Source organism: Sinocyclocheilus rhinocerous, unplaced genomic scaffold (assembly GCF_001515625.1).
Source record: "Sinocyclocheilus rhinocerous isolate Xijiao unplaced genomic scaffold, SAMN03320098_v1.1 scaffold584, whole genome shotgun sequence".
Classification (NCBI taxonomy): Eukaryota; Metazoa; Chordata; class Actinopteri; order Cypriniformes; family Cyprinidae; genus Sinocyclocheilus; species Sinocyclocheilus rhinocerous.
The window spans coordinates 2,789,434-2,815,026 of record NW_015630348.1 but is presented as its reverse complement, the minus strand read 5'-3'; the positions used below and the strand labels follow the sequence as shown (position 1 = coordinate 2,815,026).

General features: G+C 38.8%; 1 protein-coding gene across 1 annotated transcript in view; it reads right to left on the bottom strand.

Annotated features, from left to right (window-relative positions):
• The window catches only part of LOC107740173 (protein diaphanous homolog 2-like), a 429,112-nt gene that overhangs the window by 174,738 nt on the left and 228,781 nt on the right, over positions 1-25,593 (bottom strand). Inside the window, exons 22-23 of the mRNA XM_016552518.1 lie at positions 5,187-5,285; positions 46-140 (exon numbers count right to left, since the gene is read on the bottom strand). Of these exons, the coding sequence (XP_016408004.1) occupies positions 46-140; positions 5,187-5,285 (194 nt within the window). The remainder of the gene's footprint in view (positions 1-45; positions 141-5,186; positions 5,286-25,593) is intronic.

The following is a 25,593-nucleotide window of genomic DNA, read 5'->3' as shown; positions in this document are numbered from 1 at the left end:
TCAAGCTGCATTATATGTGAAAGTGCCTATGCACACACAACTCACCTGGATTAGTGCTTCACTTAGCCTCTCCTCATCCACCTGCAGCACGATATCCCGGATCTCTTCATAAGGCAGCCGGAATGATCCCAGGAAAATTGCTGTTTGGAAAAAAAAAAGAGGAGAAAAAAAATGGAGGAGTTATTTTCTGGCCCTGTAGTTTAGAACAGTGTTTCCCAACCGGGGTGCCGCGGCATTTCTCAAAAATTGAGAAATGCATTGAGAAGCTGCTAGTTAGATGTATGTACTAGCCCAATGTTTCCCAACCGGGGTGCCGTCTGTCGAGAGCAGGGTGCCGTGTAAAAAATCCTTTTTTAATTTTTATTTGTGCTATCATTATTAATTTCTTTATTTGTTCTTATTTTATTACTGACTGCTTACTTGTAATTTTTTATTTAATTCAAAGTTTGAAATCAAGCTACCAAAATTACCCCACTGTAAAATAAAAAAAATTTGTGAGATAGCTAGCTATAATGGTAATTAAATAATGTTTACATATGTATAAAAGCCTACATTAAAATCTGTCATATAAATTGTTCTCTTCATTAGAAATTAGCCTACTGATTGCCACCATTGATGGACAAAATGTTTTAATAATATTAAAAATATCTGTATGACATTATATTCTGCAGTTATTCCCTGTTGTACCGAATATCTATACTTTTCAAATTATCACATCGAAGTTAGAAATTCAAATATTGTGACAAAATTAATTTTGTAGGGTGCCACAAGTTTGTTAAAATTTCCAAAGGGTGCCGCGACTAAAAAAAGGTTGGGAAACACTGGTTTAGAATGTTAGAGTGCTCAACAGGGCCTCCCTCAGAAATGACCATGGGACAATGTCAATACATTCTCAGGTGGATGGTAAAAACACCATTTGAGTGTTTGTTCTACTTCGGGGCAATTGGAAGTGAAAGAGAAACACAATTTTCTGGCAACAATAAAAGCAGCTAAAACAACCTCAGATTTGGGGCCCTATCACCAGATAATGACTGCACATCTTACACTTTCACCCAGGTTGAAATGCAGAGAACCACAGGAGCAATTTACCCAACAGCTGAATTTGATAACCTCCATCGCTTCTGAGGAAAGAATAGTCTGTAATTATAGCATATAGCTTATAGTGCGCATCAGTGGGGGACCAAACATAATTGTACATTTCTGTATGAAGCAGTCACTGCATTGAGGTTAAAATTACCTTAACATTTACGTAGATTAAAACAGTCAAGAGTTTTCCAGTAGTGTCTGGAAACAATGCCGAGCAGAACCTGATTTGTTCTGGGAAATTATCCCAGTACAAAAAGCGTTCAAGGGGTTGCTCTTGTTTTGTACCACCTACCTCTAAGCTATTTCAGCGAATGTTTGATGGGAATGCATGGCTGAGTGGATCTACTGAAGATGATACGTGATAGTCTGTTCTCTGAAATAAGTATTTATTTGGTCAGATTCCTCTGAATTGCATCAGTCAATGAATGCGAAGGCCCTTCTGCCTGACCCCACCATCCAGCTCTCTGGTGTGCAGGTGAACGAGGTCCAACTTCTGATGAACAGTGATTTAATAAACTACCATTCCCACCAGCTGATTGAGTGAGTCTCTGTGAAACTATGCTCTATTTTCTTCAATTCATTAGTCGGCCATCTGCGTGTGACAATATGCCGGTTTCTTCGGAGAAAGGAGTGTTCTGTGCTTTTTTATTTGCTGAAGATGAAGGTAGAGCAAACACAGCAGGATTTCAGAGCAGGGGGCTCATCTGGCAAAAACCGGACACAATGGCATAGGAAGACATTCTTATTGTAGCTTCGGTTTGCCAAAACACGCAACAAGGTTTTAAAACTAGCCTAACAACACAATACAGCCTGGCTATAGGGATATGCTAATGATGCAGCCATCAGTAGCATGATGAGCCAATAATCAAGAGTATCACATGCCAATAAACAAACAAATGGTTAGTCACTGAATGTGGTGAGTTTAACAACCCCCAGTCAGAACTTATCATATTTGCTGCAAAAAAAAAATAATTATTGGACGACAAATGCTTTCGCCTCATCTGTTGATTCATTAGCATAATTTACACATTCACAGTGAGTGAATTATCCTGAGTTTTTCCTATAACAAGTTTGTCCATGACAGATGCATCCCATAATTCATTTCCGTTCATATCCACTCGTACTCATCAGCCCGGGGATTTAGTCACATTTTGTATTTTTTTTCAACACAGCAAACCTGGCAAGTCCGCCAAATTGCAAGCATTAAGCAAAGAGAGCACTTCCGCCCCATATATAAAAATGCTATCTATACTAAACCACCTCCACACACGAGCATAATTTATAGCAACGCTCACTTTGTTTTAAATGCAGTCTGCTACATGTGTAAAAAAGGAATGCTGACGGAGGGTCGACGTGACTCTTCTGGAGTTGGACCAAGGAAGGGAACAGAATGCTGGGATTGTTAAACATCTAATGGACCACAGAGCTCTGCTGGGTATCTCTGTGTTAATAGAGGAGCATGACTTCATGTAGCGGTTGCCTGCTTTGCTCAGTTCCTCCTACGTTAACTGCACTCGTGAGATTCACAGCCTCCTTGTCACATCTGGATTATTGTTTCAGCTGTGCACGGAGCCACACCTGGGCCCCGGGTCCAAAGTAGCAGAACAAATATCCAGCTTCTCTTTACACTCACAGTGATGTGTGGGATCATGTGTGTGTCTGTGTGGGATTGCTCACAGCCCCCCCAGGATCAATGAACTCAGCAAGTTTTCCTAGAATTTCATGGCCAAAAAATGAAAGTGTGGGCATTGTCCAGTCAGCCCACAGACCGTACTCTCAGCATGAGGGGAAGACAGCAATAGATACCTGGGGGTATGAGTAACGCTCTCTTGTCCAAGTAAAGAGCTGAATTGAGTTGCACAAGTACCTTGGGTCATTTTCACAACCCTGGATCAACCCTGACATTGAGGCCCCTTTTCACAAAAATAAAAATAAAATAGTTTGGCATTTAAGATTCTTTTACACAATCTCTTTCTGCTTTCCTGTCCCCACCTCCCCTTTCCTTTCTCTGTAAGAGATGACAGATTTGTGGCTGAAGTGAATGTGTAACAGCACTCCCACTCGTGTTCTAGCATTAGTTACTCCAAAGCCTGAAGTGATGTGTGTGGTACAGAATGCATGTGTGCTGCATCAAAGGCAGGGTAACTAGCAGAAATGAGAATGAGAGAACGAGAATGTGAAAGTGAGTGAATGAGGGGAAGAGAGAAATGTCACTGGCATCTTTTCTGTTAGGGCCATCTCCATCTGCTCCAGCTCTAATCAAAGAAGAAAAGAAGAGAAGAAAAAAGAAAACACACACAAACCTGACCTTGATGTCATCTACCCTTGCTGCATGTTATATGAGCATGTTACATGATTCATGAAAATGGCACCCCTTTTGTTGCATTAGTACTGACTGACACAAGCATCTCTATTATCACTGCTCATGGTAAGTGTTAAGGATTTGAATAAATTCTAACAGTACATATTGTATTAGCCTTCAGTGAATACCTCATTCCAAGATATGAATGATACATTACACTGTGCAGTTTTGTTAAAAAAGAAGTGTGCTAATACTGTTCTAAGCAATGAGACTCACAATGTTTTTATGACAAACAAGAAACAATCAAACAAACAAATCCATGAATTAATTTATCCAAGCCATATCTAGGGACCAGAAATTCATGAGCCATTCAGCAACCCCATATAAAACTCTAGTAACTGCATATGTCCAGGAAATCCCCCAAGAATCATTATAGAGAAGTACAAGCACAATTTATGTCTGAAAATGCACACACCTAGTTATATTTTTATTATCCATGTTAAACCAAAATTTGGATAATGTGGCTTAAAATATGTTCTTCAACAGCAGCTGTGTAGCCAGACTTAGAGCTTCATCTTACTCTATTCGCACATTTAAAGTGCATTGATGTATTCAATTGGAATCCAAGTACTCTTCCGGCAAGGATGAAAACAAGCATGGGTAGGACATACACTCAGGTGGCTGGTTATTTTAGCATTTGCTATGAATATTTCATGAAGTGTGATATTGTATATCTAAGGTGTTCTCCTCTCCAAGACAAAGAAGCCAACATTTCCAAAGAAGAATAAAATTGCATTCTCATGCTGCTTTCATCAATCAGAGTCCAAAGAGTCGCAGGAACTCTTGAGAACACAATGAATTCATACACACACACACACACACACACATAGTCTCTTCCCTGAAGATTCAAGAGCGGGAGAAAAAGTTGCAGTGGAAGAGAGACAGAGTTACTAAATGACAGGAGGGTCTGGCAGGCTGATCAATACGGGCTACAAAACAAGATGTGTTCAGTCCAAACGGTAGTTATTTTTGTCCAGTAGAGAGTCAAACTCAGTGTTTCAGTGTCATGGGGTAAAGACAAAGTAGAACTGTAAAAATGGCCCAATTTAATTAAACTGATTTTGATAAATAAATGTATTGTGTTTTATTTAAGTAAATAAATTCTACTCGCCATTGGTTTTTATTTACATGTTGGGACAAGAATGAATGAATCAATCAAAACAATCAATGTCCCAGATGGAAGTACCCTTGGTTTGGGGGGAATGTTTTGCTTTGTCTGTGGTTAGGATGAGGCAGAAACAAATAAAATGCTTTGTCCTTTTTCCTGTTATCCTCCTATGTGTTTACGATACAACTGATATCAGAGGAATCGGGTAGAATCCATTATCAAAAAACAGCATCCACAAAACCTGTTGCAGGAAGAGCAAATACTGACGAATGCTGCTTGACAATACAAGAGGATAAGAGGAAATTCAAAACTGACATGATATGTAGGAACAAGAAAACAAACAAACAGAAGAGAACAGAGGAAAAGTGTCAGTCAAAGCCTGACAACATTGCGTCTATAGATTCAACAGCCTGAACTGCTTTCAGTACAGAGAAAGTTGCTTAGATCCATCTTTTCCAGTATGGAGCAAAAAATACCTAGGACTTCTCTTAAAAAAAAAAATAATAATAAAAGAGACAATTCTTTAGAGTCAAATGTAACTTCTTTGGAAGGAAGAACAAAAAACACAGATCTGGAGGCTCTTGTCTGGGTGTTAGGGGACACAGATGATATGGAATGCTGATAACTTACACAGATTCTGGGCTGTCTTGGCATCCAGAATTCGCAGCTCTTTTGCTTTTTTCTTGAATTGTGTCATCCTGTCATCTGTTTCTTCCACGTCCTTTTTCACTGAAAGCAAAGAGACAGAACCAGAGGGTAAGCATTAATTATCAAAACCAGTAAATGCATCTTTTTTTTTGTGTGTGTGTGTGGGGGGGGGAGGGGGGGGGGTAGACATTTGCAGACGCTGAGGGTTTAACAAATTTCAGACATCAAGCATAAACAGAATGACTGCACAAACTGTGATTACAGGAAAAAGAACTAGATTTTTGAATTTTTTTAAGAAACCACCACCATATTTTATGGTGTTTTGAAAGGTTGCCAGTTGTACTGAGTGGCACTTATCACATTGTTATGCTGCTGCTAAGGTGTTCTGGCTGGTTCCTAGGTGCTTGCTTAATGGCACAAGATAAAAACCCAATATTTCTGTGATCAGAGATGAATAATCGAGCCATTTCACACTACCTTTGTCTTTTTTGTATTTTTAAAGTTGACTGCTGTCGACATTCATTGTGTGGCCAAAACAACTGAAACATTCTTCAGAATATCATTTGCGTTTCTCAAAAGAAAGTCAGTCACACGAGTTTGGAATGACACAAGGGGGCGTGAATGATAACAGAACTGCCAAATTAGATACTTCATCTAAGTCATACGTTTGAGGAAAAGTGGTGCCCACCTAAGCGAGCATTGCTAATAACAAAAAACAAAGCCTAAAAACTGTATCAGAAGAATGGATTGTATTATTTTGGATGTGGTCTTGTCATACGGCTAACCAAAATGAAAAGCATGACTCCTGTGCTTTGGACCACACTTTTTATGAGCTCCCGCTGTAGCAATAAAAATGACATATGTTCCTCTCTATAAGGTAATTATACATATGGCTCCTCGATAACAGATCAAGGGTGGAAAGCATAAGGACAGAGAAACGCTAGATCATGGCAGATGTGTCACGATTAAACCAAGACACTGATGCATGTCAGACTTCCTTTTTATAGCATGACATATAAAAAACGAGGGAGGGAGGGAGGGAGGGATGAGAAGAGAAAAATGAAGGTAGGAGAAAATGGAAAAGGAATAGAGAGAGACAGGTGAGATAGAAAAACAGCAAGAGAGACAGACGTATAGAGACGACGTGCTAAAGAGACCATCGGCGCATGACTGTGGCACCGCTTGGTATATTGGAGGGAGATTTTGTGGGCCTGCTATTGACAAACACAGGGCTTGCTCTGTCAACGGCTCAGAGCCATGGAGATAATTGTGTTATTTCTGTAATCCTAAGGAGCAGCAGGAACAGCAGCTTGGAACAGCCTCAAACCGACGTTAATTCCATACGTGTGTGACTAGTATTCGAGGGACAGGCTCCCTTTGAGGCTTGCTTGAAGAGAGCCTCTCCCTGAGTGACATAATGTGTCAGCAAAATCCTCGGGCGAACCATTGTCACAGTCAACTACCAACTAACTAAATTAGAGCGCAATCAAGGCCGTAGCTCTGGGACCCACCCGAGGGAAAGAGAAAGAGAGAGAGAGAGATTCTGGGTAATACTCAGGTGAAAACAAAGACAGAAGAAGCCTAGGTTTGGCAGATTGCTTGTGGGAGTAGGAGCGCACCTCAGCGCTAATCATCACAACTCCGCTATTTATTTAAGCCCAAGATGGAAGTCTCCCAGGAAATCGCTTACAAACAAACCTCTCCCAAGAAATCTGCATATGTGAAGGAGCTATCAAAGCAGGAGCATCTCCTAAGCAGGAGGATTTGCTGCTGGCTACAGGCCCTTTGCTGTTGTGTCAATAGCATTGTGGTACTGATGAATGCCGATTTTGGACTGGAAGTGATGGTGACTCTACTGAGCCTGCTCAGTGAGACAGATCTTCTGCAAGTTTGATTTATTTATTTATGTTGATGCTAAAAGCTCAGGTGTGCTCAGGCAAAATGGATACCAAGTAATTAATTTGTGTGAGCATTTTAACACCCTGACAGGTGATAGCACTTGCAGTTCCAAAAAGTTATTAATTATATCTAATTAAATCCAAAGTTTTGGCATGAAACTCTAGATGGTGCAGTCCGATAGGTCTAACTCAATCTGACATAATGACATCATTATAACATGGCACAGCTGACTGGTTCTCTCCATATCGGTAGCCAATGAGCTTGCTGCTCAACATTCAAATACTTGGCTAGTGTTTGCTGTTGCAGTAGCAGGACACTTCAAAAACCCTCCACCTTCCCCAGCTCCACCTGTATAGATCTGCAACGGGGTGACCATGCATGCTATGGGGGTTAATCATATATGTTATATGCACAGAAGCAGTATTTCTTACTTGCTCACTGCAGCATGTTGTAGATGTATCGGCAGTAGCAAGTCTTGGTACTTGCTCTGCCGCAGCAGCAGCATAGCAGATCTATTCCGCCAAGACCAAACACATTAACATTGTCATTGTTGTACATTATCAAGCCAATACATCCGAGAGTTGTCATGACAGAAATACATTTCACAAGCTGATAACAGTGCTATGGATTTATAGTGTATTTTAGAAGCTGGAAGTTTTACTGTGACTTTTATTATGACCTTTCTCTGCTTTCCTTACTTTTACGGTCTCTCAAATATGTCTCACAATGATGACACCGTGAGTCCATACCAGGGTTTTGCACCATTCAGTAGATAGATAGATAGATAGATAGATAGATAAGATGGATAGAGATTCATGGTTATGATAGGGGTATACAGTAGGTACTACTCAGAAAACAGCTTCAACATGAGAAACCCGAAGTCCAGAGAAAATAAAATATCAGGAAACATGGCTCCCGAAGGATCTTAATATTTTAGGGGAAGGGCTGCAGGTGAAGGAACAGCTTTCAGCCATATTGTGGAGCTCAAGATACCCCCACCACCCCCTTAGGCGCATTGTCACACCCTTCCACCAGCTGGCTCTCCCACCTGGGTAGCCCACGCTCTCAGCAGGATCTTTTCAACACATCCTCAGGCTCTTCAGCTGTTAGAGATCCGCAGCCCGCAAGGCCCGCGCCTCCTCAGTCTGAGCGGTGCTGGATTAATGAGAAACAGGCACAGCTCAGCCCATCGCTACTTCCACTTATAGTGGAAAAGGGCAGTTTGGGAGGCTTTGTTTTGTATCTACAGCAGGCTTGCTGATTCAATTACACTCCACCCTACATGTTTCTGACAGAGGCTCTTATCTGCTGGCTTGCAACCATTTTGTAGTGTTACAGGAAGTGTGATCTTGCAGAACTGAATAACTAGAGAAGAACAGGACATGTCTTTGTTTCTAATACAAAATATTAGTTCATGATGGGCTACAGTTCCACCCTCTGTCCATCACTGATAATGGGAACAGGACTTCTGCCAAAAAAAAATAAAAAATGCATACAAGGAAAACAAGACAAAAATGTGTAACAGCCAAGTGAGCTAAGCCTCTTGATCTACCCACTAGAATATGCTTAGAGTATTGACACAAGCAAAAGACTCACAAAGCAGGATGTGTTCGCCACCTCTCCAAGAGGCTAAAACTGCTCCTCCGTTTGTTGAGCTGTTATTTGTGTCAAAACTGGATTTTTTTTTAAAGGCTTTACTAGCCATTTTAAAGGCACCTGACCATTAAAACAAACAAAGACTTTAATGACATCACATTCTAAATACATAATTAATATGGAGTTGGTCTCTATAACAGTTTGCACTCTTTGGGGAAGACTTTCCACAAGATTTTGGAGTGTTTTTGTGGGAATTTTTGCCCATTCATCCAATAGAGCATTTGTGAGGCCAGCCACAGATGTTGGATGAGAAGGCCTGGCTTGCAATCTCCAATCCAGTTCAACCCAAAAGAGTCTGATGGGATTGAGGTCAGGACTAGTCAAGTTCTTCCACACCAAACTCATCCAACCATGTCTTTATGGACCTTGTCTTGTGCACTTGGGCACAGTCATGCTGGAATATAAAAGGGCCTTTACCAAAGTGTTCCCAAAAAGTTGGAACCCCACTGACTTCCTTTGTATGGCCATTTTTTTTTTAAATTATATATATATATATATATATTTTGTGTTCCTTTGATTGTATGGTTCCTGTCTTTGATTATATAGAAAACAGTTATTTAATTCTTTAAAATGTATTATTTTTTATTCCACAGAAGAAATAATATTACACAGGTTTGCAACCACATGCGGGTCAGCAAATGATGACACATTTTCATTTTTGGTTGTGCTATCCCTTTAAACGGTAGGCTTAATAGCCTGCAGTTTAAAGGATTAAAATCCAATCATCACCACAGTTGAATAACAAAAATAAACAAAGATCTACATTAAGTGCTTCCCTAAAACACCACAATGAAGTGCTAGAGAAATAAAGTTTTATTTGGATGTAGATAAAACCTTTTGTTAGTTTTGTGTTAAATACAGTAAAACAAAATAAACTGGGCCTCACAGCATTACAAGGATACAGGCTGTGTATAGTGAAACAAATACAGATGGCTCGTTAAGATTTTATGGAGAACCGCATTTATACAAAGAAATAAAAGTCAATTCAAGACAAGTTGTGTACATGGAGGACATAAATAACATGAATGAATACAAGAAAATGTAATAAATAATTGAATAATTGGGCCAACTATTGATGAAGAAAAAAGCCAGGCGGTTTTTGTTATAAACTGACCGTGAAGGACTGATTATGTTCGGGGTGTTTCGGCGCAATAAAAACAGCAGTATTTCAGAGTGATGCTTCAGTAATGCGATCCATTAGAAGGAAAACACAAAGTCGAGAGGTATTCAGGGGGAAGGTGGTTTCAAAATGTTAGTAAAATATTAGCAGTACAAGATTGCTCCTGCCAACGTAATCACATACATGTGTGTTGAGTCCACAGACATTGTTATATGTAGGGATGAGAGAATAGCTCTTGGCGGCCATGAGAGGTGAAATGCAATAGCAATAATAGAACTTACAATAAGAAAAGCAATAAAAAAGGCAACAGAAAAAACACACAAGCCCTTTCTGTGATTTTTGGACAGAGGGCAGCCCATGGGAGCTCCTCATTTCCAAAGTTCTTCACATTTGGGCGTAGAGATTGTTTACTGGACTTGAATCCTTCTGCTGGGAGCTGTCCATGTGATATCTCCCCCCAGGCAGCCAAAGCCTTGAGCATTAGCAAGCTAAACACTACCACATGTTCGCTTCCGGACTGAAATGATTCACCCAAGAGCAGTCACGGAGACATAAATCTCGAGATGGTGAGCGGAGGACTGAAAACACTGATGACAGGTCCTCTTAAAATGTGTTCAATGTCCCAGCAACGCATCAAACGAAGCAGACAATGTGGAGTCTGACTGTCCGCTGGGAAGAGCGTTGTCGGAACGCGCAATCTGTCTGGAATAATCTGACTCATCTACCTTCGCAAAACTGACTGTCCAAACTTGAATAATGCCAATCAATACGAGACAGATTCTTTCAGGAATTAAATCAGGCCTGAGTGAAAAATACTTCAACAATTGCAGTATGGTAAAAAGGAAAGTTCAGTGGAAAACAAAGTTTCTGTCATCATTATACTCACTCTCATGTTGTTCCAAAATTAGGAACAAACACACACACACACACAAAGTTTAAGAATAGTTTTTGGAAGTCAGTGAGGGAAATGAAAGGAAATGAAATAAAATGAAATAAAGGAAGGTAGAAAATAAAGATACAAAGAGTATTGATGTGAAAGAAGAGTAAAACAAGAAAAAGAGAGTCACTTTTTTTTATTTTTCAAACACAACTGAGCTTTAAAAACATTATTTTATTGGAGAATTACAGCTGTGACTATTTCTGCCAGTGACTAAGGCTAAAGAGAGGTCTCTTTCTCAACCCTGCAACCAATTTATTGCCTGGATATAAGCCGACCACTGCGTTCCCACCATCTAGCCTCTCAAATGCATGCTCACACTCTCAGAAAAAGAAATCCTTTAGGGACAAACCTGAAACTGTTTCTTTTTCTTTCATCCAAGTGAACCTGCATTGATCGGGTAAGGCCGATCAATAAGGAAAAAACGCACACAAATTGAATCTGAGCACAGCATAACGAAGATTCTGGCACTGAGTGTTTAATATACGTTCTAAATTTGGGGTGGAGATTTTGCGGCGGAACAGGTGAGTGCATTTTGATGATGTGCTTTGTAAAATTAGTGTCTGGAGCTATTCATTTGTATTAGTGAAGGGATTCAAGTTGTTTTTACTCAAGTTCCCGAGAGTTTGTTGATGTCAAAAGAGTCTGTGGGCCATAAATACAAGGGAAGCTTGTCTGAATGAGTATAATTCAACCTCTCTCTGACAGATTTCTGATGTCAGGTTATTAGGAGGCATGTTTCCTATAACGACTTACCCCTTTTCCTCAGTCTTGACCGTCACAGTGCTGGGGAGCTCAGGCAAAGCTGTCTTGCCTCAAGGTGAACAGCACAGAAAAACAGCTGGGGTAGAGGGCCGTGCTCTCCCATCCACGCAATTAGCATCTTTAACGATAACAAGGGAAAAGGGGGAGGTTAGCGCTAATGATAATTGTGATGGGACGGCAGGTAAAGCTTGATTCCCTCTGAGGACGATGTGATATGCCTGTGAGACTTTGAAAGCATGACCAGGTGCAGGGGTTGCTAATACACTCCCGATTCTCACCCTGGGTTCTCCTAGTAGCCTGTGGAGACTAAGTGGAGAAGAGGCTAGAAAGGTCACAGCCTGACCCAATAACAACCGGCTCTCTAACAGTTTCATTATGAGTGAGAGACACACTGAGACTGAGAAACTAACAGCTGGACTTGGATAAGAACTCAGGAGGATTGCCAAGCCCTGTTTCTCCTCCTCATGTCAGAAAACTTTTGTTTACGGTAACCTCTGTGGTTGTGGGAAACGCAAAGTGCTGCAATCTGTGAGCAAATACACTCATATCATGAAACATCCGATGGATTTAGGCCAAATGACAAAGCAATGCTGTAACCTCCACTTAATTTTCGCAAGTGATTTTTGTGGTGTTCGAAGCGGGACTTGCTCAAGCATGGCTTCTTTTATTGGTTTGGAGCTCACTTAGCACGCACAATCATACAGTAATCTGGCAGAGCGGCACTAACAGCTCTCTCCTATAGTATGGCGCTGCAGCGTGCAAAGCCGATAATAGGTTATCTCTCGTATTAAATTCGCACGATCACATTTGTGTGAAATGAAAACAGGCGTCTATGAAAGACGATGGATCGTACTGACATTACGCCTTATCGTAAGGTCATTTGTGAGAATCCATATCACCTGGATTTAACAAAGAGGAAGTGCCAAAATAATGAGCGAGGGAAATACATCATGTTTTAGAGACGGTCTCAGCTGTGCGAACATGAATGGGTTGCAGTTCATAGCTGCGGTATTACAGTACCAAGACCCAACCATGTCTTTAATTTCTAGCTAGGCAGCTCAAGTGCGCAGAGTGTGGGAAGAGTCATTCCTCAGGGCTGTTAACTGGCTGCAGAGGGCTATACAGCCATGCCCTTTGGAATCAGGCCCTCAGCCAATGAGCTACGAGAAGAGATGGTTGGTTTAAGGGCTGGTTTGACCAATTACATTTAAACCACCAAACTTTCATTCTGTACTGAAAGCAGATCCCTGAGGCACATGGCCAACAAATGGTTCATTTCTAGTGTCTAGAAAGAATCTATTACCTAACAAAACAACAGTCTATCTTTGTGATAGTGGGGAGTTTTACTGCATAAACTCTCACTGACCTTTCCCAGGGTGCACCTCTAAAGCAAATAAGGAGCTATTAGTAATACTCTAGAATAAGGTTTAATTTGTTAACATTACTTTAATGGCTTAGATATAATAACAACACCTTTTATTACAGCATTTAATGTTTATTTATACATACACTGTTCATTGTAAAGTATCCCTGAGGCACATGGCCAACAAATGGTTCATTGCTAGTGTCTAGAAAGAATCTATTACCTAACAAAACAACAGTCTATCTTTGTGATAGTGGGGAGTTTTACTGCATAAACTCTCACTGACCTTTCCCAGGGTGCACCTCTAAAGCAAATGAGCTATTAGTAACACTCTAGAATAAGGTTTAATTTGTTAACATTACTTTAATGGCTTAGATATAATAACAACACCTTTTATTACAGCATTTAATGTTTATTTATACATACACTGTTCATTGTAAAGTAATTCACATTCATAATACATTGACTAATAGTAATTTATACTAATTTGCAAATACACTGTTTAAAATTTAAATTGAATATGCAAAGGGCAAAGGTGAAAACTAACCTAGATTAATAATGCTGTAAAGTATTGCTCATTATTTGCTTTATTCTAAACGGAATGTACACAAGTGTACATGAAATGGCATAGAAACCTCACTTCTACAGTCATATGGCCATGAAATGTCTTAAATGTTATTCACAATTAAGAGTGTGAATTAATCACTGATAGCAAATGTGTATTAAAAGAAAAATATTTTTGAAAAAATATTGTGAAATAACATTGCAATTTAAAAGAGGACTTTTTTGTCATTTATTCCTGTGATGGCAAAGCTAAATTTTCAGTCAATAATACAGTCTTTATTGTGTCATCATCCTTCAGAAATCATTGTAATATACTGATTTTATTTATTTATTTATTTATTTTATGTATGTGTGTATTTATTTTAAATGTATTTTTATATTATTTTTGTTGCAATTGAATAATAATAATACATCATTATTTATTATTATTTCATCTATTACTAATTTGTGCTGCTTAATATTTGAGCAGAAGCAATGATTTTTTTCCTATACTCTTTAATGAATAGAAATTCCAAATCAAATACAGCATTTATTTGAAATATAAATTTTTTGAAGTATTATACATTTCCTCATCCTTGCGGAATAAAAGTATTAATTTATTTATATAAGTTAATGGCAGAGCTGAGATACTGTCAGTAATACACTGCTGGGCACATGGCCTCTTATGACTCCCTGTGGTCACAGGCTGGATGCTGAGGTTGTGTGGCCATGTTTGCCTTCTCTGATGGAGATCTGCGGCCTTGAGACCAGCCGCTGCGCTGTGTTGTAGTTGTTAGTCTGGCTGGGAAGGCTTTTAAAGGATCGCTCTATCATTTGTCGGGTGGGAGGGGGGAAAAAAACAAGAAATAATAACCTTTTGAGGACGGCTTTTTCCCCCCTTATACTTTTTTTTTTAATTCAACATGTGGCTGGGTATTATTCTTTCTATCTTGAAGGTTAACCGATAAGTTGATCCAATTTGTTTGCCCTGGTGTGAAGAGGCCTTTGAAAATACTTCACGTGTCATGCGTACAAATGTCAAAATTTGCCTGGAGGATAACAATAAAAAAAATAAAGTAGAATAAATAAAATGACTTCTCTTTCAAGGCAGCCTGGCATTACACTTGTTAGTGCAAGACAGTATTATCTGTCAGAATCAAATCCACAGAAGGTATGAACAGTGTAATTGTAAGTCTCCACAATCCCACCGAAGGCAGTCGCCGCTCAAATTCATGCATTGCCACTCTTCACAGACCTATGGATCCACTTGTCAAGCATAAACATTTCCTGACAGGCACTGAATGCATGCATGTGGTTTCATAAGCTTTTCACAGTTCCCCCCACATCACCGTTTCTCAGTCAGCTCACGTCCAACGTGAACAGGTGATGCGTGGAAGCAGACGCAGCCTGATTAAAACCACTACAGCACAGAAAGACCCCAGTCATGAATTGCATCCAAATACAGACTCTGTACTCATTTCACCTCATTGAGAGAAACCAGGATGATTACGAGTGTCTGTGCTCATCTGCTTCATTATACGCAGTAGATCAAAGAGACGGGACAGTTGCACGGTGATCCAGGGAGGGGAAGTGAAAGACGAGGGCAGTAGGAACAGAACCCACAATGAAAACATTTTCATGTGAAAGAGAGCCAGGGATCGCAGCCCTAGGAATGCAGGAGTGCAGCTTGTTGTTTTTGAAAGCCCTCCGTTGGCTCGGACTCACGCTGCATGGGATGACCCCGGTCCAGATGCTCAGGGTGGTCAGAGGAGCATCTGGCTCGAGCCAAACCTTGGATTCTTTCATCACGAACACTTCTTCTGGTTGCACGATAATGGAGAATTCTAGAAAATAACCATTTGTGTGGATGCAGAAGCAGAATCAACGGTAAACAGGAAGTCTCTATACAGATAAAGCATTTGTAAGCATAGCTTAGAGAAAGCACTCTTCCCTAACAGCCAATTATTTCTGATATGCCTTCCTAAAAAGCCGGACCCCTCTGTTACATCCTTTAGACTCCATCTTTGATTACAGCCCTCGATGTTTGCTTTAATGACAAAAGCTAGTCAAGCATAATGAGTTATAATGATAGAGCGCGGGGTGAGCATTCATTCTGGTAGCGGCTTTGTGTGCCGTCTCAGGTTTGACTTAGATAGTGATTACTGGGCTGACAGGACTTTAAAGTGTAAGCTGTGACCCGCTTCACTTTGGAATTAGTGTGTCCATGCACACAGCGTCCAAAGCGCACGCTCAACTGCTTCCCCGGCAGGCTGGATTACGAGATGTTTATGGGACCCGCTGTTACCTGCTGTCTGGATTACTCAGGGATTGGATCGTGTATAAACTATGCCAGTAAATGTAGTTATGAGGCTTTACGCTCATAACTTCCTGCTCTTGTTTGCTTTGTAAAAGAGTAGCTTGAGAGCACAGAGATAGCTGGGTACTTTTACAGTATTTGTGAAAGATAAGCCCTTCAGCAGACGATGGCGCAGCACTTTAATCAAACTCGTACTGCTGGCTTTAACAGCAATATAAAAAAAGAAGATCTGCCATTTTCTGAAGAATATATGAGTGGTGCTTGCCTGTGAAAAGCCTATGAGGTTGCTCACCAGTGTTGTTATTGTTACCTAAAACTACAACTATTAAAAATTTTTGTTAATTGAAATAAAACTGAAATATAATAAATTGTAAATACTACATGAAAAACTATTAAAAATCATTTTTGCTAATTGAAATAAAATTTTAATTTTTAGCTATTTTGGATTTTTTGAAAAACATCTGCGATCTAGTCCTAGGTTTTTCACCCAATCGTAACCAAACCAGTGCAGAAAAAATGTATGTAGAGTGAATATCAATAATTATCAAAAAAATAAATAAATAAAAATCCCATCCCCCCTTCTCTCTCCCACTTCGCTTCCTGTCTCCCTACTGTCCTATCAAATAAAAGGCAAAAACACCAAAAATAAATCTTAAAAAAAAAGAAAAGAAAAAACAAACAAACTTGATTTTTTGACACTGTCGCAAAAGGATGCAAAAATGTTCAAAAGAGGCAGGGCCACTTTTTCTAAAACAGCTATAACTTTTCAATGGAATTAGATATTTACAGTAAACTCGATACATGCCTGTAAGACCTGAATCTGAGGTAAAATAAAACAATAATAATAAATAATAAATATTAGATTAAAAAAATATATACATATATATATATATATATATATATATATAACAAATATATAGCAATATATATATTCTACTTTGCACTGAGTTATTATAGCTTTTATTAATATTTTGAATCAATTTTCAGACATTTATATTTTTGTTAAAGTTTTAGTCATTTAGTTATTTTTATAATTTTTTATTTATTAAAACTATCTAGACATATATTGTGTTTGGTAATTTCTAGTTTGTTATTTCAATACACTTTTAATGGTTTTATATTTTTTTAAATTTTATATATATATATATATATATAATAGATATTAGATGAAAAACTTGGATGAAAGACATGGATGAAAATTTTAAATGTAGTCTTCCCTCTGCACGGCAAAGAAATTATAATAATTCCTAGTACATTTTACAAATAATTACAAAGAATCAGCAAGTAACACATCATATTAAATGTAAAATATTGAAGTAGAAAGACTTGTTTTGTGTAACTGAAAATGCATTTAAATTGAAGTACTAAAATTACTAAAAACTGAAATAAAATATATTAAAGCTGCATAAAAATATTATCACAGACAAAAATATTATGAAATACTATAATAGTCAATAAAAAAACAAAAATTGAGAAATGCATTGAGAAGCTGCTAGTTAGATGTATGTCTTATCACTTACCTTTATTTACGGAAGAGGATTAGGGCCAAGCAATAATAAAAAAAAAAATAATAATAATAATAACAACACAAATAAAATAAAATAAAATGCCAAATGGGCTTAGCAATCTTAATAAAATAATATATTGCTTTTCAAATAATTTTAATTGTTAATTGTTTATTTTTTAAAAATAATTCTTTTACGGTTGAGATCTGACCAGAAATCCTAGTGCTATGTGTTGGTTGAAGTTTTTCCTTTAGCTTTTTCATCAGCTTCACAGGGCTGAAGTAAGGCTGGCAGGGAGTTAAGACTATGTGTGTATCCGTGCACAAACACACAGAAACAGGTTATCTGCCTGTCAAGCTCTACAGCAGGTTCATGATCCTCTCAGGCTCTTGGCTCATTCTTGATCTATTCAGAAGAGTCTAGTCTGAATCTGTCTGTAACATTCAGGTCTATGCATTCTCTCTCAGCATGCACAATTCATGTCATTCATACGCTGAGCTTTCAGGGTGATATGGAACAGAATTCAACAGACGTCCACTTGAGAGAGAAGTAATGCTCCTTTGACTGACATGCACTTTGTGGATCTCAGCAAGGTGTGCAACATTGGAAGAAGAAAAAATGGGTACAAAACACAGAGACTCGAGGAAAATAACCATAATTTTCTTCCAGGGTGATATGCAAGCTGATGGCTGTCTTGGTTCGCTTATACAACAATAAACAGAAGAATACTAAAGCAGGCAAACTATCAAATTACTATTGGACAAATTTATAATTAACACATATCCACAAAATAAAGTAGGCATAAATCTGGCACTAAAGGACATTACAGATATATTCCACCAATCAGCATCCATGTGCAATTTTTTTAAAAATTATCAAAAAGAAAACCAAAAAACACCAATGAAAAGTGGTTTGACGATGAGTGTAAAAGAATTAGAATGACAGTACGAAATCTTTCAAATAAAAAACACGTTTGTAAAAGCATCTTAAAAGTTAACAGAGCAACCCCAAACAACTCGTGCAGAGCTGAATTAGGACAATACGCATTATTAATTAATATTCAAAAGATAGCTGTGAAATTCCACCAGCACCTGAGATGCAGTGATGTGAGCTCTTACCAGACTGAAGCCCTGCAGTGACAGGAGCAGAACCTGCAGAAGAGTGCCCTTTTACAGCTGGTGCTCAAACTACACCCAAACCAGCACAGCACAATCCGGCCCAACCACATCACACAGCTACAAAAACACAATTACATTGCTTACTGGAAAGATGCCACTAAATTACAAAAGAAGATGGAGCTGTATTTAGACCTAAAAAGAGACTACAAACCAGCAGAATACCTGAGCTGTGTAAAAGATCACAAATTAAGAAAGACACTAACAAAATACAGACTGAGTGATCACTGTCTGGCTATAGAGAGAGGACAGCACAGACAGAGATGTCAGCCGCGAGAACAGAGACTGTGTTCACTGTGCTCACAGAAAGAGCTGGAAACAGAGGAACATTTCTTACTGCACTGTGATTACTATCACAAATTTGAGAGAGAAAGAGAGAGAGAGAGAGAGAGAGAGAGAGAGAGAGAGAGAGAGAAGGACAACCAGAAAACGAGAAGAAAAAATGAGAGAGAAATTGAACGAGGTATCATTCAAAAGAAAGTGTAAAGTCTCATTTGAAAGTGAGGTTTGAAAATAGACTATTTAATGTAGCTTAATGTAGCGTGGTAGCAAACGAATCATTCCATATAAAAAGACAGGCAAGAGATGATGATGATGATGATGATATGCTTTCACCAAGCAATTGTGTTAAAACACTGTGGCCAGAATATGGCCATTACGAGTCATAAGGAGCTGATGAAATGCAATCCCACACCATAGCTCCAACATGTAAGTACAACATTTTCCAGCACTTTACCACTTAAATGCTTACAGCTGCTATCTCTTTAAATGCTGCTCTCAGCTTTGATCTCCTTTCTGTTTCAACGTGTGCTAACCGCTCACTGTGAAGCCTCTAAAACTGCACACTAATACACATGCTCTGATAGTAACAGATCTGTCTTTGAATGAACACAACTACACTGTGGACGCTGGCAAATTACAAGAATTTGTTTCCCACCCCACTCACTTCAATAAACCATGAATGACCAAATCAACAGTGGGGTCCAAAAATGTTGAGATCACTAGTCATAACAATATCCATCCATCCATCAATATATGATAAATAACGCCAAATATATCATAGAGTCAAACCAAAATTTATTCAGACACCTTCAACAAGAGTTAAACTGTGTCAGAAAAAATTTATCTTGATAATGTCAGATAACTTTGATAGAAAGGTATGTAATGAATTAGGTTGAATAGCTGTCAGCTGTCAGATAATACCAGTTTATGTCAACCAATTACCAAGCAATGTTTAATTTTGTTCAGTCTGTGGTGTAAAAAGTTTGCATTAGCAATTAAAGAAAAAAACACTAAACACATTTAAAAAAAAAAAAACTAAGTAAGACTGAGTTATCTTGAGTAGTGGATTCAGACTGATCCAATTAAGATACGTGAAACATAAAGAGAAACAGCTCTAAAGTTCAGACCAAAGCAAGGAGGATGACGCATCCCAGGTATAGATGATACTGAAAAGAAAATGGACTACCATTGCTCTTCCATTATTAATGACAGTCAGTGCAGAGCAGGTCAGTTTTAGCTCAGCTGTCTGGAAGCAAAGTTTCATACTGGCCTTCCTGCCCTCCCGAGTCTTATCTGGACCAGCAGCTCTGGGCGTGTGGGCGACTCGCCCTGAAGATGCTGTGTGTAGAACTATAGGAGCAAAGTGGTAATGATATTTGTCAGAAAAAACCTAAGCGAACAAAACCACCACAGCAACATCAAACACAGCCAAAACAGAAGGAGTCTTTAATCTCCCTCACCCAGTTCTGGCAAATCCTTACACTGACTCACATGGGCACTTCATGGGGCTTGAAAGACGGCTTATGTTGAAACAGAATCGGTAATGGAATACAGTGCAAATTCTTACTTCACCCCACTCCCACTGCTAATTCTTAAAAGCAACAGAGTGTGTGGAATTTAAAGAGAAGAGGAGAGAAAATGTGGAAATGGAATATCCTAACTGCTTAAGAGGAAAAGTGTATATATTAAGTGTGTGTATACTGTATATATAACTGCAAGAACAGAAGTGTAGATAATATTTTAATATATTAAATGATATAAAGCGTGATATATCATTGTTTACATTATGTAAAATATATATTCAAATTAATTAAATACATTTATACATGAATAATTTTAAACAAAATTACAAATAAATGAATCATTTTTAACATTTTACAGTAGCTCAAACGGCAGGCAGCTTCAAATCTGAGAGAGCAGCCAGTCTTCATTTCCACAAGGTAAGTAATTTCACACAGCATTTATTGAGATTCATCCAGGTTAGGGTTTTGCTAAGGACTCGTCCCTGCCCTCCTGCCCACAATCATGCACTCCTACTGGGACTTCAAACATTCTCCAGGCCCCTCGCTGATCTTTTTGAAAATTCGGGGAGCAGGGCAAACGGTTAGCATTCCACTCAATATGCCAATGTGCCAACTTGCCATATTGCATATTGCAGATATCCACACATATTAAGTACTGTACTGGCTTTCCATTTTCCAACACCTACGTATTACACTTTTAAAGTAGGGCATCAGTATAAGACAGAACTCTTTTCCTGACTGTCAATTTCCATCTGACGGAAAGGATGAGCACCAGTCGACCTTTCCCTGGTGCTTCAGGCTGAGGTCTACATCAAGGGACGAGGACTTTAAACAGATGTAATTTCTGAATGTTCCCTGTTCGTATCCAAATCTCAATCCAAATTAGCCATGTGACCTCTCTAGACTGTGCTCGAGTCATATGATTTATGTTTAGCCTCAGTGTTATTGAGCTAATTCAATATCTGAGCTGTCCATTGTGCCATGCATTTCTCTTTCGTCTTTTTTTCCCCAGCGCATTCAAGGTTTCAGGCTGTAACCTTCCTATGGAGACTCAATTGTTACCACTATCAGGGTTATTGTGAGTTGGGGCTCTCATTTAATGTGTTCCCCAGTAAACTTAAAAGAAACAAAAGAAGAAGAAAAAAAAAAAAAACAGACACCTTGCTTTCTCCTCATTACAGTCAAGGACAAGGTATGAGATGCCACAAGATGTCCGCAGGCATTTCCTTGCACATTAATAACTAAATCTAGTCATACAAACCATATACAGCAAATTAGGTGTCAAGATGAAGCCACAATGACTGTCTCACTATAATACTGTACTATGGAATAATTACTTATTTATATGGCACATTTCAAGTGCTCTAGAATTGATGAGATTATGATAATGCACCATTCCATGATCAGTGAAGGATTTAGTCTGAGTTGAATTGCATGAGAAGAGAAGGGTTTTGTTAGGCTTGTGTTCCCAAAGCCATTTCTCTTCCCTATGCACTGATAATCAGATCAGCTGTTGCATCCAAATTCGTGTCCGCTATGAAAGTTTCATTTTTGTGTTCCATGCAAACTCTGTGATTATGAAGGATTTTTGTTTGATAAATGCTTAGCACTTTTTATACTAAATGACACTGCTATTTGTTTTAACAAAACCAAGCCAAAATTTTCTTAAGGGTCACTGACTGCAAAGGAAAAGTGTATTTCTAGATATAATTCCTCCCATAAGTAACGTTATAATAAGCAGATTAGTTCTCAAAATCTATGTAATATTTCACTCTCAAATTTCACACAGTATATCTCACATTAATGAATGTAGTTCACAGTTTTGATTAGGAACATCTCCTCCATGAGATGTTAAAGGGCTGAATTAGTCAAAGTGAGTCTGCCTCGTTTTGCCAGGCATGGCAATATGTTTGGCACTATGAGGCATGTTGCAGAGAAAAAAATAATTTCAATAGCAATGCAATTGTGAGCTAATAGGAATGAACATGGGCACAGTTTCAGTCCAGTCCACTTTAGATTATGCCGTTAAAGCACAGTAATTACAAACACTGGGCACAGTAGCATCTGCTGTCTGCTCCCCCAGGAAAGAGGATAACACGGTTCCCTATAGCACCATCCAGAGGTCCACACAAACATGTTTCATAACTTACAATTCCCCCATGCCACACTGAATTAATCTGTGCTGTACAAGCCCACTGTATGAGACATATTGGGTATGTGCAATGTACTCCAGCCAACATCCACTAAAACTTTCCCAAGCAGGGAACTTCCCACTACTTCAAGGGTGTACAAAAGTACATGAAAAAAATCGAATTTTTCTTTGTTAATTATGAAATGAATAAAATATGAATATAAAAATGCAGTTCATGAAACTGATATTAAAACATTTGTATGTCTTTTATTTCTAAATGTATAAATATTCCACATCACAAAATGAAAAAAGTTTAAACATTTTCATTTATAATAAATATATACCCCTTCAAAAATTGCTCTTGAGAAATTTTATGATTATTGCCCCCCTCCGTACTCTAAGATGAAATTTACGCCCCTGCATATGGCCCCATTGTTAAAGTTAAATCCCCAGAGCCGACACACAGGAGAGGGTAGGATGAGACTGGGGAACAGGATCTGAGACTGATCGGAGGTCAGTGAAAAGGTTAAAAACTCCTCAGCTCTAAGGGGTGAATAATAATTGCAACGATGCATGATTTGGCTAAAGAAGACGGCAGGCTCCAAGAGCCTCTGCCTACATTAACAGAAGTGGGATTTTGATGATGTCTTTCCAGCTTTGATGCCCTGCTATGTAACGAGTGATGGGCAGCCCTTCAAACAAACATTAAAAATACTTCCCTCCCCAGGCGGTCGTTTTGCCCGAATGCATGTGAAATGTAGTAATTTAATCTTCAAATGGCACAATCTTCAACCCCAAATGACTGAAACGCCATGACTTTTTTATTTTATTTTTACTGAGATGTCCTACTTGAACTCATTACATAGCTGTCGCTTTTTAAGCGTTCCCGCTCTGTAAAGGCTGTGACATTCCGGATTAATTAGCTTTAGCGTGGACTCGCCTTTAAAGCTCGACTTCCTGACGAGATTTTGACAACTAAATGAAACCAATCAAACCAGCAGCCATCAGATGTGTGTTAAATTCTTAATATAGTACATTTAATAATAGAACGCATTTACTCTGATTTCATGTCAAAATCATGTCATGATGACAATTTTGAAACATGCATGAAAGATGTTAAGCTCAAAAGGGCTATGTGACTATCAAATATGGGCTATATGTCTGTCAAATGAGTAAGTAATGAGCATACAGAGCGCAACGTCTGGGTTAAGGGAGGATTTTTTTTTTTTCCGGTGTGCTTAATTTGACAAATTCCCAGTAAGATGATATTTTTTTTTTCATTTATAATAAATATATATATATATATATATATATACACTAAATCAATAAAAATAACAATGATTATGCCTGTGTGTAAATATTTAATAATGTATCTATTACAAAATGTTTAAATGAATACATACATCAGTAAATATTAAATTTATAATACATAAATTAATTCATTGTATATAGTATTTTACATATACACACACACACTGCCTTTTACAAATATTACTTGATACGAGTGCTACTTGAGACTTACTGTTGGAGCCATGGTGGCAAACATGCCAAAAGTTTTGGGAAACACTGCAGTAGAACATCAGAACGCCAGCTAACAAACGAGTGGCATTTTCTGAGACCCTGAAGAAATCGAATTCCGTGCACAACAGGAGAGCGTCGTGAATGCTTGCTTATACAGACAAGCAAAGCACGGTGCACAAAGAATCTATTTAAATGGTACAATCTTCCTCATGTCAATCCAGCTTAAGCTATTACAGTGTGTCGTGGAGAGTGTACCATCATTGCTACCCAGCAGCTGCAGTCCTTCAGTGAAGATCATTGTATATCTCTTCAACACTCTCTTTACTCCTTTCCCTGCCTGTCTCAGTTCGCATTTCTCTCCTTCTTCTTACAAAGGCCAACCGGTTTCCATTTAGAATGTCAGACTAATGGCACATGGCTGTCGACATATGCAGCATCATTCACATCTCAGGATGGGCCACCAAATGCCACCTTCTGACGGCTAGGAAATAAAAACACATAATGATTATGGAGAGACCGAATTGCCAAGCACACATGTCTGTATATGTGCATGGACCCTAGAAATGAAAATAGCGAACGCTTTACCGAAATGACAACAAATCACCCCCTCATTCCAGCGCAATGCACAGGCTCTCAATGGAAGATGACACGATGCTTAGAGATCCAGAGGACGCTCAGCTGCTTACTCGAGTTACTTGAGATGTAATCAGTGCTCAAGACGTATGAAAACGTTTGCAAACCCCAGGGTGTCTTTGGCAATCTTCCCAAAAAAACGAGACAGAGAACACGGATCTTACAGTGTCTCACCTCATTTCAAATCTTCAACACCTCCTTCAAAGAAGCACTGGTGGAACTGTGAACTGTAAATTACTATGAATAATTTGACAAAAAATATTAAAGCAATAGTTATTTTTCTAATTGTATCATTTATATGGTGCATTTGAGTAAATTTTAAGGGTCCAGTTGCTAATCATGTAATAGCACATGAACAAAAAAGCAACCAGAAATGTATTCAAATTTTTCCTTTACATGGTTTATAGGAGAAGAACAGTCATACAGATGTCGGAACGACATGAGGGTATGCAAATGATGACAGAATTGTTGTTTTTGCCTCAACTATCCCTTTAAAAGACAGCAGACAGGAGAGAGACGGAATAATGGAAAGAGATTCAAAGTGAATGCCTCCCTCGTGCTTTCTCACTCGTTTTCTCATTCGCTCGAGCCCAAGAGAAGCAACCTCACTCCATTACAGACGCTACTGTTCTCTAAGGACCAGCCAGACACGAGATGACATCAGTCTGTTCCTAAAAATATCACTGCGTCTGGCCAGATACAAAATTCGTATTCATACTACACGCTCACACAAACTACAAATCCACTCACCTCTCCTTCCATCACTGCTTTCACTCGAGTTTTGCCTCTAATTATAAGATTCTGGTCTGATGAAGGTCTAAACTACGCTCTTACGCTGCGGGGATGAGACTATTTGTGAGGGCAAAATTGTTCACTCGAAAGCTTCAATTAGGCGAGGGGAAGAAAGGCGGATAGAGCGGTCGGGGGCAGAGAGGGGAGTTGGCAGTCAGTGGAAGACACAACAGTAAAATTGGCTATTAGACGCTGAACTTAATCCACTCCATATCAGAGCATGGCAT